This window comes from Diceros bicornis, chromosome 31 (assembly GCF_020826845.1).
Source record: "Diceros bicornis minor isolate mBicDic1 chromosome 31, mDicBic1.mat.cur, whole genome shotgun sequence".
In the NCBI taxonomy this organism is placed as follows: Eukaryota; Metazoa; Chordata; class Mammalia; order Perissodactyla; family Rhinocerotidae; genus Diceros; species Diceros bicornis.
The window spans coordinates 15,963,504-15,979,859 of NC_080770.1; the positions used below are offsets into that span (position 1 = coordinate 15,963,504).

A 16,356-nucleotide genomic window follows, 5' to 3' on the forward strand; every position below is an offset into this window, starting at 1 on the left:
TCCAAGCAAGTGTGTCTTAACCCAAAAAGTAGGAAGAAGAAGAAAAGACATGGACCACCAGAAAACTCCAAGATCAAATTTAATCTTCTTCTCCCATGGAAGTAGTATTTGCCTAGTAGTCTTAGAGGTGCTATGATTTTAAAAGTTGAGATTGGGTCTGCACAAAAGGTAATTCTCTTCCCCTAAAGAGGACGGCATGATGTAGTGAAAAGAGCACAGAATTTGGAGTTAGAATGTTTCAGATTCAAATGTTGATTCTCTTTCTTCCTGGGTGTATGGAAAGTTAGGCAACTTCCTTAACCTCTCTGAGCCTCACGTTACCCATCCATAAAACAGTCATGGCTATACCCAACTTGCAGAGCTACTGGAGGCATTAGAGCTCATGTGTGAGGTGGACCTTTCATGCACGTGGCACAATCCAGTGTGGTTGCATCTGTACCCCAATGATGTGACACCTAATTTCTGGTTGTGTGCATTGAACAATTTTCCTCAAATCAGAGAGAACCACAGGAATTCACCATGAGATGGACAGAAAATGTACTATGATAATTTCTGTATTACATGTTCAGAAAGATGTTGAAATTAGCCAAGTGTACTCATGATTTGAAAGTAGGAGGAATCTCATTACCCAAAGGGAGAATTCTTTGATTCCGTACATCATAAAGATGCAGTAACATATAGGGAGGTAGCAAAAAAAATTCACAGCAAAGAGCACAGAATTTGCCATCGAATCATTAATATTTGGAACCCAGATTCTCCACTTATCAAACTGGGTCACCCTAGACAAACTCATCTCCCAGATGTTCAAATTTCTCATTGGTAAAAAATAAGAAAAGAATACCCGCTTCAAGGGCTGTTTCCAGGATTAAATAAGGTAATATATGCAAAGCCTCAAAGTCTTTAGTGGAATGGATAGGTAATATACGCTGTGAACATTCCAAAGAGGACCAAAACAAAATGAGAAATAACAAACTAGATTTACCTACAAAACACGGACAAATAATAATATAGTGTGCGTGGAAAAATAAAGAAACAAAATGGATTTATAGCACAAGATCATGTATATAAATTTTGCAACTGCAGAATCACTATATTTTTTAAATATACACATATTTCGAAATAAACGTAAAAGCAATAAACATGGAAGAATTTATATTTCACATGCAGTGGAGTGGACACCTAGAAGAAAGTGAAATAAATGAAATGGAATAAAATGAAGAAGGGCCTTGCCTTGATCTATAATGATGTTTTCTCAGGTTCTGAGGAGTATGATAACTCAATTTTGGACCAAGATCCCATAATATTATGTTTAAGTAACTATAAATCACTTGAAATAGTGCCTGCACATTTTATATACTTAGTAATGAGTAGCTAAAGAATATGCATGTTGGTAATGATACAGATATGAGGAAAATCCTCTCAAAAGCCTCATTTAGCCCATATACCTAGACATACAAATCATGGACTGTGAGAGACAAAGTACTTCAATGGTCATATAATCTAGCCCCACCGACTTTCAGAACAGAAAGTAGAGCCCAAAGAGGGGAAGTGAACCTTTGACGATTACTCTGCTAGTTAGTATCTCTCCTAGAGTTGGTAACCATGGAGTTGACCCTTCCAAGAGGGGCTTCCAAAGAATCTAACTCATCCCCAGACCATGCTGCTGGAGTGGGGTGGAAGGAACAGTGCTAGGAGGCGACGTTTTATATATATCAGTTCCTCCTTCCCAAGTGACCTCTGATTAGAGCTGGAAGAGGCTCCTGACCCAAGATTAAAGTGGTAAAGATTAAAGTGGAGAGAAAGACTTTTAGTTATATTTTTCTTATTACTGAGAGATAATTGACATAACATTCTGTAAGTTTAAGATGTACAACGTGTTGGTTTGATACATTTCTTTATTGCAATATAATTACCAACATAGTGTTAGCTAACACCTCCATCACGTCCCATATATCCTGTCTTCTTTAAGTGAGAACAATGAAGAACTAATCTCTTAGCAACTTTGAAGTTTATATTACAGTATTGTTGACTATAATCACTACACTGTACATCAGATCTTCAGAACTTATATCTACTAGTTACAATTTTGTAACCTTAAACATCCTCTTTTAATGCCATCTGACTAAGCAATTTTTTGACCACGTGCTGAATAACTATATAATAAGAAAAAAATATATCAATGGGTAATATGAGGGAATAGTCAACATAAAGAGTAGATTCATCATCATCCAATTTCTGAAAGGCTTTCATGAGAAGAAAGGAATAAAATTGTTCTGAGTGTCTGGAAGATGTAAAACTAAAGCCAATGTGTGGAAGATAGAGAGAGAATCCAAAAAGAGAATTAACAGGTAAAACTGTCTACTGATGGAGGCTCATACAGCTGGATACACATGGAGAAGATACAGTTGAGGAGACTCTAGCATCCGATGGGGATTAGAACAGATGCTGACTAGATTCCTTCCAAATCTTAGAGTCTGTGTGTCTCTTACTTTCACAGAAATTTCCTAATACAAACCAGAGTTAATCTGAAGCAGAAACACCTGCTCATGGCTCACCTCCAAAATATGCAGGAGAAAACCATAGATGCCCAAGGAGAATCAGCTAGCTACATGATTTCTCAAAAGCAAGCTCTATAAATTGGCCCAGAAATATGAACTTAATTTCTGCTGTAGACAGAAAGAATCTGTCCTTCAGTTCTGGGATTTTTTTAAATTTCATTCTCATCCTCAGATCAATAGTCCACATTGAATCCATGGCCAAGAATAATCTCACCACAGTAACCGAGTTCAATCTCACGGGCTTTACTGACTACCCCAAGATGGAGATTCCTCTGTTCGTGATGTTTCTGAGTTTCTATCTGGTCACGCTTCTGGGGAATGTGGGGATGATCATTCTGATCCAAGTGGATGTCCAACTCCATACCCCAATGTACTTCTTCCTAAGCCACCTCTCCCTGCTAGATGCCTGCTACACCTCGGTCATCACCCCTCAGATCCTCGCTACATTGCCAACAGGTAAGACAGTCATCTCCTATGGCCAATGTGCTGCCCAGTTCTTTTTCTTCACCTCCTGTGTGGGTACTGAGTGTTTCCTGCTGGCAGTGATGGCCTATGACCGCTATGTGGCTATAAGCAAGCCACTGCTCTACCCTGTGGCCATGAACCCCAGAGTCTGCTGGAGTTTGGTGGTGGGAGCCTATGTCTGTGGGATGTTGGGTGCCATCCTGCATACCACATGCACCTTCACCCTCCCCTTCTGTGACAACAATCAGATCAACTTCTTCTTCTGTGACCTCCCGCCCCTGTTGAAACTCGCCTGCAGTGACACAACAAATGCTGAGATTGTCATTGTCTTCTTCGGAAACTTTGTGATTTTAGCCAATGCCTTGGTCATTCTGATTTCCTACCTGCTCATCATCAAGGCCATTTTGAGGGTGAAGTCTTCAGGGTGTAGGGCCAAGACTTTCTCCACATGTGCCTCTCACCTCACTGCTGTGGCCCTTTTCTTTGGAACCCTCGTATTCATGTATCTGCGGAGCAGCTCAGGCAAATCCTTGGAGGAAGACAAGGTCGTGTCTGTCTTCTACACTGTGGTCATCCCCATGCTGAACCCTCTGATATACAGCCTGAGAAACAAGGATGTGAAAGCAGCCTTCAAAAAAGTCACTGGTAGATTCCGGGGGCCCCAGATCATATAGACCTGAGTGAGAGGACCTCTCTTCTTGGTCCATTTTCTTTCCATATCAATATCTCTAGTAGGCACCAGCACTGTATGCAACTTGTAACCACAAACAGAGAGAGAATAGACAGGTGCCACCAGGCGCACAACAAAAGCTGCAAATGTGTAAAATTTGTCTCCAGTAATCCAATAGTACTTTCTTCTTCTCCCCTCTCCTTCCTCCAGTCCATTCCTTAGCACCAAAAGTCTCATGCTACACTCTGACAACATAACTTATAGAATCTTCAAGTCACTTAACAATACCTGATATCTATGTTCATTTTTTATCCTACCCCCAGTAGAATGTAAGTTTTATGCAAGCAAAAATTGTCTGCTATTTTTACTGCATCTCAGCACACAGTAGGTGTTCAATAAATTTATGTTGAAAAACAGAAAGAAGATATAAACAAATAGAATTTCCATTTCTGGAAATACAGTGGACTAGGAATTTCTAATCAACCTGCCCCTGAAAAACAAGTGAAAAATAAATAAAAAGTGAAGAGATACTAAGAAATCCGAGGCTAAAATCCAAGGGAAAATCAGAACCCGAAGAAGTAAGCAGAGTATTAAAGCTTTTTGCCATCGAGAGCATCTCCCTATGAGAATATTTTTGGTGCTGCCGGTGCCGTTGAGTCAACTCCCACTCTCAGTGACCTTGTGTACAGCAGACCGGAACACACCCTGATTTTTTTGTGCCATCCTCTCACCTTCTGCTGCTACATCAGACAATGCTCTACTGTTATTCATAGGGTTTTCATAGCCAATTTTTTTTGGAAGTGGGTGGCCAAGTCCTTCTTTCTAGCCTGTCTTATTCTGGAAGCTCTGCTGAAATCTGTCCACCATGGGAGACCCTGTGGGTATTTGAAATACCAGTGGCATAGCTTTCAACATCACAGCAACATGCAGCCACCACAGTATGACAACTAACAGAAGGGTTGTGTGTTTCTCTGGTGGGAAACAAACCAAAGCCTTGGCAGTGAGAGCACCAGATCTTAACCACTAGACCACCGGGGCTGAAATGAGGATATATTAGTTGTCTATTCCTGTTAATTTGGTAACATAAAGTCAACATTTATGATGACACAGTTTCTGTGGGTGAGGAATCCAGGCACAGGTTAGTTAGATGGCCCTGACTCAGGATCTCTCACACAGCTGTAATTAAGATTTGACCATGGCTATAGTCCTGTTGGCTATAGTCCATGTTGAGACTGACTGAGGAGAGACACTCAGCAGATCTCATCCACGTGACTGACTGTTGGCAAGCCTCAGGTCCTTCCCAGCTGTTGACCAAATATGTCAGTCTCCTGGTACATGGTCCTCTCCATAGGGCAACTCACACTATGTTGACTGATTTTCATCAAAGCAGGCCCCGAAGGCAAACTCCACAGTCTTTTAGAAACCTAATCTAGGAAGTAATATCCCATCACATTTTATTTACTAATCCTGAGTTTACTAAATATAGACCATACTCAAGGGTAATCATGATAACCTGAGGGCAGAAGACATCCCCAAAGTTTCTGGAATGTGGAAATCCTCAAAACTCTTGGGTGGAGAAGAGACCCTATGAAGGAGGGGAGGGGGAATATGTGTATATATAACTGAGAGTTAATATCCTTCTCATCTTTACAGAAAAAGCATTGGTACAGATTTACGTAAGTTAGAAAACTTAATACGGATATGTGGTATTTCTCTTTGCTGTACACAGGGCACACATACCTGTAACTCTAAGCCTTTACCAATCCATGAGACATGAGACCTCCCTTCCATTCATTAAATCCCTTCATTACACCTTTAGTGTTTCCTTTTATTATTTTATTGATTAATGCTCACATAGAGGAAGGCTATTAATAATTATTTATATAGGTCCTTTTGCCTGGAAATCTTGCTGATCTCTAGTAGTTATCGGTTCATTATTCTAGAATTTCATTATAAATAAAATTTTATGAGCATTTTTTTTAAAACTTATGTGGTATTTCTTACCCTCACATGTGATGGAGAAAATTTATATCCCAAACACTGCTGTCCACGTAGGATTATATCCTGAGCATTTTCCACCCTAGTGGTCATATGATGTTACATTTGCAATTATACTCCTCCCCATGTCAATATTTCCTGGAACCACTGCCCAGTCCACAGAGATGCCCTAGTGTTGAGTCACCATTTTGCACTCCCAGTCTGCACCACAGAAAATGAGGCAGCACCAGAGCGAATTCTCCTTGCCCCAAAGTGCTGAACTCTTAAATCACTCCCACCTTCCACCGTCATCCAACAATACTGTTACATGGAAATGATCTCCTCATTTGTTAATTTTGTACATCTGACACCATCATTGGCAACCAATGATGTGGTTGTCCACCAGTAAGTTTTTCATTCTGATATGTTGGGTTCAGAACAGACCCACATCCCAACCAGGCCAGCCAAGGATAGTTTACATCCCTGAACGTCTGTAGAGGTCTGGGTTTGAATTCCTTATCTCAGGGGAAATTCCTCAGCTTCTTGTGTAAATCAGAGGCCCTTCTCAACTCCACCCATGCAATATTCAAGAACAAAATCCAATGTATGCATTGGGAGATGCTTAGTTTTTTTTTTTTTTTTTTGTGAGGAAGATGGGCCCTGAGCTAACATCTGCCAATCCTCCTCTTTTTTTCACGGAGGAAGATGGCCCTGGGCTAACATCCATGCCCATCTTCCTCCACTTTATATGGGACGCCTGCCACAGCATGGCCTGACAAGTGGTGCGTCGGTGCGTGCCCAGGATCCCAACCAGGGACCCCGGGGCCGCCGCAGAGGAGGGCGCGCACTTAACCGATTGCTCCACTGGGCTGGCCCCGGGAGATGCTTACTTTTGAACCCTGGCTCCTCACAGCCAAAATATCCTATTACACCTAAATAATTGTAGTAACTTTGATATTTTCAATTTATTTATTATGAAATAACAGTAGCATGACCATAGATCTTTGTAGATATTAATGATTATTTCCTTGAAGTAACTTGCTAGAAGCAGATCTCTGGAGAGAAGGAGATTTTCATTTTTAAGGTCTTCATACAAATTACTAAAACTGACTTCAAGGTGGGCCCCAGCACTCCACAGTGTATGAGGGAGCCTGTTTCCCAGCACCTCTGTCAATGTAGACATTATGATCTTCTTTTAAATATTTAATGATTATGAAAGCAAAAAAGGTGATTCAGAGCTACATAAAATGTAATTTTTTATTGTTAAACATTTTATTATTAAACATTTTTCATGTTTATTTACCACTTTTATGTCTTCCTTTGTCAATTTAGCTTTCAAATACTTGGCCTATTTTCTAATGAGGTGTTTGACTTTTCTGATTGAACTATGGAAACAAAAGATCTCTGCTTTCATTTGTTTGGCAAAAATTTATTGAGTGCCTAGTAAATGCCAGGAACTGTTCTAGGCACTGGAAATATAGCAGTGAACAAAACAGATGAACTTCCTGCCCTCAAAAATAGTGTTATGAAAAAATAGAGCCTGTATAATCACCAAGACAAAAACAACACATGTTGGAGAGGATGTAGAGAAACGAGAACCCTATACACAGCTGGCGGGAATGCAAACTGGTGCAGCCTCTATGGAAAACGGTATGGAGATTCCTCAAAAAGTTAAAAGTAGAAATACCCTATGATCCAGCTATCCCACTACTGGGAATCTATCCAAAGAACCTGAAATCAACAATCCAAAGAGGCTTATGCACCCCTATGTTCACTGCAACATTATTCAGTATAGCCAAGAAGTGGAAGCAACCCAAGTGTCCCTCGACTGATATATATACAGTGGCATACTACTCAGCCATAAAAAAAGACAAAATCGTCCCATTTGCAACAACATGGATGGACCTGGAGGGTATGATGTTAAGTGAAATAAACCAGAAAGAGAAAGACAAGAACCATATGATCTCACTCATATGTGGAATATAAACCAACACATGGACAGAGAAAACTGTATTGTGGTTACCAGGGGCAATGGGGGTGGGGGGTGGGCACAACGGGTGAAGGGAGACGTGTATATGGTGATTGACAAACAAAAATGTGCAACCAAAATTTCACAATGTTATAAACTATTAAGACATCAATAAAAAGAAATAGATCCTGGTGATGTGATAGAAACCATCTGGGATAGTGGCAGAGAAAGCAGACTCCTGTAAGTCAGAAAAGGCCTCTCTGATGTGGCATTTGCACTCACATCTGCCTGAAAAGAAGATACAAGAGCATCGTCTTGTGTGAAGAGCACTTCAGGCATAGGGAACAGCAAGTGCAAAGGCCCTGAGGCAAGAATAAGCTGGGCTCTCAAGGAACAGACACAAGGGCAGTAGGAGATGAAGACAGGAGGTAGGTAGGGGGCAGACGACATATGATCTCATAGGCCAGAGTAAGAAATTAGTTTTTTTTCTAAGTGCAATGGGAAGCCAATGGAGGGTTTTTAATAGGGAAGTTACAGAATCAGATGTAGGTTTTAAACAACTTCTCCAGATTCTATGAGGAATATGGATGATAGGGAGGCAAGAAAATGTGGTATATATATACATACATATACACACACATGGAATATTATTCAGCCATAAGAAAGAAGGAAATCTGCTGTTTGTGACAACGTGGATGGACCTTGAGGGCACTGTGCTAAGTGAGATAAGTCAGACAAAGAAAGACAAGTAGTGTATGATCTCATTTGTATGTGGAATCTAAAAAAGCCTTACTCTCTATTCTGTTCCATGGGTCTATGTGACTATCTTTATGCCAGTACCACACTGTTTTGATTACCATTGCTTTGTAGTATAGATTGAAATCAGGAAGTGTGATGTCTCCAGCTTTGCTCTTCTTTCTCGGAATTGTGGTTCCATATGAATTATAGGATTATTTACTCTATTTCTATGAAAAATGCCATTGGAATTTTGACAGGGATTGCATTGAAGCCAGTCTTCCTTGGTCCACCCCTTTAATGCCTCTCTGGACTGTCTCTACTCCACATAGTAGCATCAGAAGCCCCAGATATAAATACTCAAAAGACTATCAGGAAGAAGGAACATCCTTAAGTACACCAGGTAGCAGATCAGTACAGCCACCTGCAGCTGGTGTGAGCGTTGGATGCTAACCACTCACAGCTACAGCCTTCTCTGGAGTATTGCCCTCAGCCAAGGCATCCACCTCTCCTAGAACTGCCTAGGGGGTCACAACCCCACCTGTCACGACCCCAACTCTTAGGGGCACCCAAAGTCAATGGTTAATCAATATGGGCTTCAAAAAGCCAAATCTCTTGCCTAAAAGCAGAATTGAATGTGTGGTATAATGCACACTCCAGAGTTCCCCTAAGGCTCAGGACAAAGCTACACTCCAACATAAACTACGTCTTTGCTTATCTGTTTCCTGCCTCCTTCACTCCCTTACAGGGTTCTCCCTCAGTGAAACACTGACCCAAAAAATCCTGACTGAGTTCTTTTTTTAAGGAACCCAACCCAAAACACATCTCTTCCTATGAGTCCACACAAAATTTCTAAGCTTAAAATTAACAACAACAACAAAAATAATCGTTGTGTGATACATCAAAGCACTCCACATCCCCTCCAAACTGTCACAGGGAGAAGATGATAATGAATACCATACAATCACTCACTTCCATAAGTTCCCCAGGGAATGTTTAATGGAATATTATCATTACTGGCAAATTCATCCTCCTTTTACCCTGTCCCAAACACCACCCCACCCTCCCACCCTCTGAGTACTCCAGAAAACATTTGCAATACAGTACACAAACTCTTACCACACAGTTATTTCAATGGGTTTTTAATTACAAGGAATGATAATAAATATTGTCCAAAAATGCATTGAAAGATAGAATTCCCTGTGCTGCCAGAACTTCTTGTCTGTGGCTGCCTCCTTTCTTTGTAATATATTCTTGCATCATCTGGCATCTGTAATTGGAAAAACCACCTCGGCGAGGCAGATTCTTGTTCATGATCAAAGGGCTTTATTCCAGCCACGTTACTTTAGACTGAATGGGGTACATGCCTCTCTGAGACCCCTCGTGCTGAAAGAGTTCTGATCCTACGTTAAGGAGTGAATGAAAGCATACAGGGCAGAGGGTTGATTCTACTGAAGCTGAACACAAGCTATTAGGAGGAAACAATTGTGTTCTCCAGAAACCCACAATCCAGCTGGGGAGATGTGACTAACCACTTGGGAACAGCCATGAACAATGGAGGACAAGTGGAGTTAAGTGACAAACTGTGTGGTTCTAACAAAGGGAGTGTGGGTTTCACAGACCAAGAAAGAGATGACAGCCAGAATAACTGGAGAGACCTGCCTATAAAAACTCTGGGAATGGATCTTTAAGGGAGGTGATGTAACAAGCTACTCAGGGAATAGAGTCAGATGAAGAATGTTTAGAGCACCCTAGCCTCATTCCCTCCTGAACCAAGAATCATCCTTCCTGATGAGATTCTGAGCAGACAGTGCAGCTCAGTTTCATACCCTGAGATGAGACTTGACATCACGTCTAAGGATGGATGCAGCGTAAAGAGAACTTCACCAGGAGTCCTCAGATCGGAGTTCCAGTCCTGGCACCACCACTGACTAACTGGAACAGCAGGACATTCAGGGTCCCTGGCAAAGAGATACCAAGAGCTTTCCCTACAGAAATGGCCAATGAGCTTTGAGACTAACGAGACTTGGGAGTTGCCAAGAAATCCCACAAGATTTGTCTTTGTGCTCTCAGATGTGTGCAGAAGATGAGATAATGAGACCCTGCTAGAACGTGTTCTCCCTGAAAAGATGGCTTTTCCTGGGAGCCCTGGGGCTGTCCCAGGAGCTGATTCATGATTCAGGGACAACCTTTGCGCTCACTGCATCCCTTCCACAAAACCATTCCCCAAAGCATTTTAAATATCCCACTGGTTTGCTTACTAAGAAGAAAGCTAAAATCTATCAGCTTCATTCATCTATTTGAGCCATCTTAACTGCCTTCTACAATATGTTTCAACGACCTTAGATTAGTTTGATTCCAAAACTGAGATTAATCCAGCTGGATTATTCCACCAGGTAATTAAGATGTAATTGTGACCTAGTCATGTTGAGAGGATACTGGCTCTGAAGTAATGTTCACATGATCAGGGAAGGTGAATCTGGCAGAGAATCAGGCCATTGTCATTGGAAACTGTCATTTAATGGACCATGTCCAGACTGGGATTGCAGCTCCTGTATGAAATACACAAGTAAGACTAGGTCATTTTGGGGAAGGGGAGGGGGATCTACAGCTATAATCTCTTTGGGCTTATGTGTCACTAGGTAAATTTTAGAAAATGTAAACAGTTTCTTGGGGTAAGGGTGAGGACTACACTGCAGAGCTTAGACCAGAGACTTCACTGTAAATCACTGTACTTCCTGGAATGATGCCAGAGATGGGATTAATCATATGTGCTAGAGATTTGGCTTTGGAATGAGACAGACCTGAGTTAGAATCTGGACTTTTTCATTGACTTGTCATGTGTCCTTGGGCAAGTCACTTAACTATTCACAGTCTCAATTTCCTCTAGGACAAAATAATACCTCTATCCTAGGGCCATTGTGAGAATTATAGAAGATAATGAACGTAGAATGTTTAACTTCCTGATTGGCTTAGAGCAGGTGCTCAATAAATATTTTCCAGATTTAGGAAAAGCAGTACAACATAGTGGTTCAGCACCCATTCTGGGGTCAGGGAGACAAGAGTTAAGATCTAAACATCTTCTCTTTCATACTATGAAACCTTAGGGAAAATACATAGTGTTGCCAAGCCTTGGTTTCCTCAGAGTAACGTAAATATTCCAGTCTCATAATGTTATCATCAGGTTGAAATAAAATAAAGGCTTTACAGTGCTTAGCATGCAACCTGACTCAGGGCAAGAGTTGGTAAATGTTGACAATAATATTTTGAAACAGCAATCCCAATAAGATGAGAGAGTTAACTGTGTTGAGCTCCTTCATTCTCCCCAGTGGACTCAAACTACAGAAGCAAGAGAAAGAAGAATTTGGGACAAGGTACCAAGTTAAAGTAAACACAAGGTTTAGGGTCCATCTCTTCTCTGAAGTGGGCCCCCCTGGTAAGACTCTCTCTTTTCTCCACCTCCTCCAGAAATCTCCTATTTTTCTACATTACATATTATAATCAAAACATATTACAAGTAATAATATCAACCCATAAGGAGCCCTAGGTCTTCTTAAAATGTCTACTGGCCATAAACCTTTGCTTTTCCTCTTGTAAACCGTCCTGAGTTCAGGGAGTCTGTTGCTGCCCTTGACTCTAGGCCCAAAACAAGCTGCTGCTACCCCAAACCACTTCTTACATAAGATCATGAAAAACTAGGTGTCATCAGCTTGTTCCTGAAATTTTTCCTTCTGAGAAATATTCTGGAATTTGCCTTCCTGGAAAATAAGCAGACTCTCCCACATTAGACAAAAATCCATTCTGAGTTTTCTAAAATCCATATTATGTCCCCATTTTGTTGTTGAGAAAATTGAGATTCTCATTGGTTAAGTAATTTTCCCAAGAGTATACCAATGGAGGAATATGGGCCAAAAAATTGTGTCTTAACCTAAAAATTAGGAAGAAGAAGAAAAGACATAATTCACCAAAAAACTCCAAAATCAAACTTAATCCTCTTCTCCCACGGAAGTTGAGTATCTGCCTAATAGTCTAAGAAGGGGCTCTGCTTTTAAAAGTTGAGACTTGGGTCTGCAGAAAGGTAACTCTCTTTCTCAATGGAGGACAGCATGATGTGGTGAAAAGAGCACAGAATTTGGAGCTAGGAAGTCCCAAATTCAAATATTGATTCTGTTTCTTCCTCAGGGTGCGGCAAGTTGGACAACTTCCTTAATCTCTCTGAGCCTCCCTTTGCTCATTCATAAAATAGACATGGCTATACCCAACTGTGAGGCTGCTGGAAGGATTAGAGCTAATGTATGAGGTGGGCCTGGCATGCTTGGGGCACAAATTCAGTGTGGTTGCACCTGTACCCCAATGACCTGCCACTTAATTTCTGATTGTGCGCATTGAATAATTTTATCCATATATCAGAGGAAACCCCAGGATCATAGTACAAGATGGACAGAAAATGGACTAAGACAATTTCCAAATTAGATGTTGAGAAAGATGTTGAAATTAGCCAAGTTTCCTCATGATTTGAAAGTACAAAGGATCTGATCATCCGAAGAACTGCAGGGAGATTTCTTTGGTTCCATAAATTATAAAGATGCAGTAAAATGCAAGCAGGCAGCAAAACAAATTCATAGCAAAGAGCACAGAATTTGCCATCAAACGATTACCATTTAGAACCCAGATCTCCACTTATTAAAGTGGGTGACCCTAGAAGAATTCATCTCCCAGATGTCCAAATTCCTTGTTGGTAAAAAAATAAGATTAGAATACCTGCATGAAGGCCTGTTTCCAGGATTAAATAAGATAATATACACAAAGCCTTAAAGTGTTACCATAACAAAATCAAAAATAATAAACTAGATTTACCTGCATAACATGGACAAATCATAAAAATATAGTGTGTGTGGAAAAAGAGAGAAACAAAATGGAATTTATAGCACAAGATCACGTATGTAAATTTTACAACACGAAAATCACTATATTTTTTAAAAATACACATATTTCTAAATAGATACAAAAGGAATAAACATGGAAGTATATATATGTTGCATACTGTAGAGTGGACACCTATGAGGATGAGGGGGAGGAGTGGGGATGGAGGGAAAATGATAAAATGAAATCAAGAAGGGCCTTGCCCTGATTAATAATGATGTTTTATCAGGATCTGGGGAGTATGATTAACTCAATTTTGGACACAAGCTCCCGTAATATTATGTTCGAGTAACTATAAATCACCTGAAATAGAGCCTGCATATTTTATATACTTGTAATGAGTAGCTAAAGGGTATGCATGTTTGTGACAATACAGATATGAGGAAAATCATTCCAAGAGCCTCCTTTAACCCATATACCTAGACATACAAATCGTGGATTGTGAGAGACTGAGGAACTTTAATGGTGATATAATCTAGCCCCACCATTTTTCAGAGGAGAAAATAAAGCCCAAGGAGGGGAAGTGAACTTTTCAAGGTTACTCAGCTAGTTAATATCTCTCCTAGAGATGGTAACCATGGAGTTGACTATACAAGAGGGCCTTCCAAACAAGGTAACTCATCCCCAGACTGTGCTGCTGGAGTGGGGTGGAGGGAACAGTTCTAAAAGACCACTTTTTATATATGTCAGTGCCTCCCTCCCAGTAGTGACCCCTGATTAGAGCTGGAGGAAACCCCTGACCCAAGATTACAGTGGTAAATATTAGAAAGAAACACTTCTAGTTTTCTTTTTTTAATTATTACCAAGACATAAAATACATGCTACAATCTGTATGTTTAAGGTGTATGACATGTTGGATTCACACATTTCTGTATTGCAATATGATTACCACCAGAGTGTAAGCTAACACCTCCATCAGGTTCCACAGTTATCCTGTCCTCTTTGTGGTGGGAACAATGAGGAACGAGTCTGTTAGCAACTGAAGTTTATATTACAGCATTGCTGACTGTAATCACTATGCTGTGCATTACATCTCCAAACTAATATCTACTAGTTACAAGGTTATACTCTTAAACAGCCTCTTTAGTACCATCTGACTAAGCAATTTTTTGACCACATACTGATTAATTATATAATAAGAAAAAATATCAATGGATAATATGAGGGAATAGTCAACATAAAGAGTAGATTCATCATCATCCAATTTCTGAAAGGCTTTCATGAGAAGAAGGGATTAAAATTGTTTTGAGTGTCTGGAACAGGTAAAACTAAAGCCAATGTGTGGAAGATAAAGAGAGAGAATCCAGATCCCAACGAGGGAGGCTCAGATAGCTGGATACACATGGAGAGTACTCAGTTGAGGAGACTCCACCATCCGGTGGGGATTAAAACAGATGCTGACTAGATTCTTTCCAAATCTGAGCGTCTACATGTCTCTTATCTTCACAGAAATTTCCAAATGTAAACCAGAATTAATCTGAATCAGAAACACTAGCTCATGGCTTAGCTCCAAAAAATGCAGGAAAAGAACATAGATGCCCAAGGAGAATCAGCCAGGTACAGAATTTCTCAAAAACAAACTCCATATATTGGGCAAGAAATATAAACCTAACTTCTACCACAGAGAGAAAGAATCTGTCCTTCAGTTCATGGATTTTTTTATATTTCATTCTCATCCTCAGATCAATAGTCCACATTGAATTCATGGCCAAGAATAATCTCACCACAGTAACCAAGTTCATTCTCATGGGCTTTACTGACTACCCCAAGTTGGAGATTCCCCTGTTCCTGGTGTTTCTGAGTTTCTATCTGGTCACCCTTCTGGGGAATGTAGGGATGATCATTCTGATCCAAGTGGATGTCCAACTCCAGACTCCAATGTACTTCTTCCTGAGCCACCTCTCCCTGCTAGATGCCTGCTACAGCTCAGTCATCATCCCTCAGATCCTGTCCATACTGCCAACAGGTAAGACAGTCATCTCCTATGGCCAATGTGCTGCCCAGTTCTTTTTCTTCACCGTCTGTGCAAGTACAGAGTGTTTCTTGCTGGCAGTGATGGCCTATGACCGCTACGTCGCTATTAGCAAGCCACTGCTCTATCCTGTAGCTATGAACCCCAGAGTCTGCTGGAGTTTGGTGGTGGGAGCCTATGTCTGTGGGATGTTGGGTGCCATCCTGCGTACCACATGCACCTTCACCCTCCCCTTCTGTGACAACAATCAGATCAACTTCTTTTTCTGTGATGTCCCACCTCTGCTGAAACTCGCCTGCAGTGACACAACAAACGCTGAGGTTGTCATCGTCCTGATTGGAAACATCGTGATTTTGGCCAATGCCTTGGTCATTCTGATTTCCTACCTGCTCATCATCAAGGCCATTTTGAGGGTGAAGTCTTCAGGGGGCAGGGCCAAGACTTTCTCCACATGTGCCTCTCACCTCACTGCTGTGGCCCTTTTCTTTGGGACCCTCATATTCATGTATCTGCGGAGGAGCTCCAGCCAATCCCTGGAGGAAGACAAGGTCGTGTCTGTCTTCTACACTGTGGTCATCCCCATGCTGAACCCTCTGATCTACAGCCTGAGAAACAAGGATGTGAAAGCGGCCTTCAAAAAGGTCACTGGTAGATTCCGGGGGCCCCAGAGCATGTAGACCTGAGTGAAAGGAGCTCTCCTCTTGGCCCATTTTCTTTCCATACCAATATCTCTAGTAGGCACTAGCACTACAAGAAACTTGTACCCATAAACAGAGAAAAGGTAGACAAGTGCCACCAGGCACACAACAAAAACTGCAAATGTGGTAAAACTTGTCTCCAGAAAGCCCACGGTACTTTCTTCCTGTCCTCTTCCTCCATCTCCAGTCCATTCCTTAGCACCCATAAGTCTCATGCTACACTCTGACATCACAACTTATAGAATCTTCAAGACACTTAACAGTGTCTGATATCTATGTTTGTTTTTTCCCCGCCCCCAGTAAAATGTAAATTCCATGGAAGCAAAGACTGTCTGATATTTTAGTGCATCTCAACTCATGGTAGGCGTTGAATAAATATCTGTTGAAAA

General features: G+C 41.0%; 2 protein-coding genes across 2 annotated transcripts; both read left to right on the top strand.

Annotated features, from left to right (window-relative positions):
• The first annotated feature begins 2,752 nt into the window (after positions 1-2,752).
• Positions 2,753-3,697, top strand: LOC131395595 (olfactory receptor 9I1-like). The gene has a single exon (XM_058527454.1). The coding sequence runs from the start codon at positions 2,753-2,755 to the stop codon at positions 3,695-3,697; it is 945 nt and encodes a 314-aa protein (XP_058383437.1).
• An 11,304-nt stretch (positions 3,698-15,001) lies between these two features.
• LOC131395596 (olfactory receptor 9I1-like) lies at positions 15,002-15,946 on the top strand. Its single transcript, XM_058527455.1, has one exon. The coding sequence runs from the start codon at positions 15,002-15,004 to the stop codon at positions 15,944-15,946; it is 945 nt and encodes a 314-aa protein (XP_058383438.1).
• Positions 15,947-16,356: the final 410 nt, after the last annotated feature.

What these genes read in the sequence shown, in the direction of transcription:
- LOC131395595 (XM_058527454.1), top strand. Translation starts at nt 2,753, where the DNA reads ATGGCCAAGAATAATCTCACCACAGTAACCGAGTTCAATCTCACGGGC.
- LOC131395596 (XM_058527455.1), top strand. Translation starts at nt 15,002, where the DNA reads ATGGCCAAGAATAATCTCACCACAGTAACCAAGTTCATTCTCATGGGC.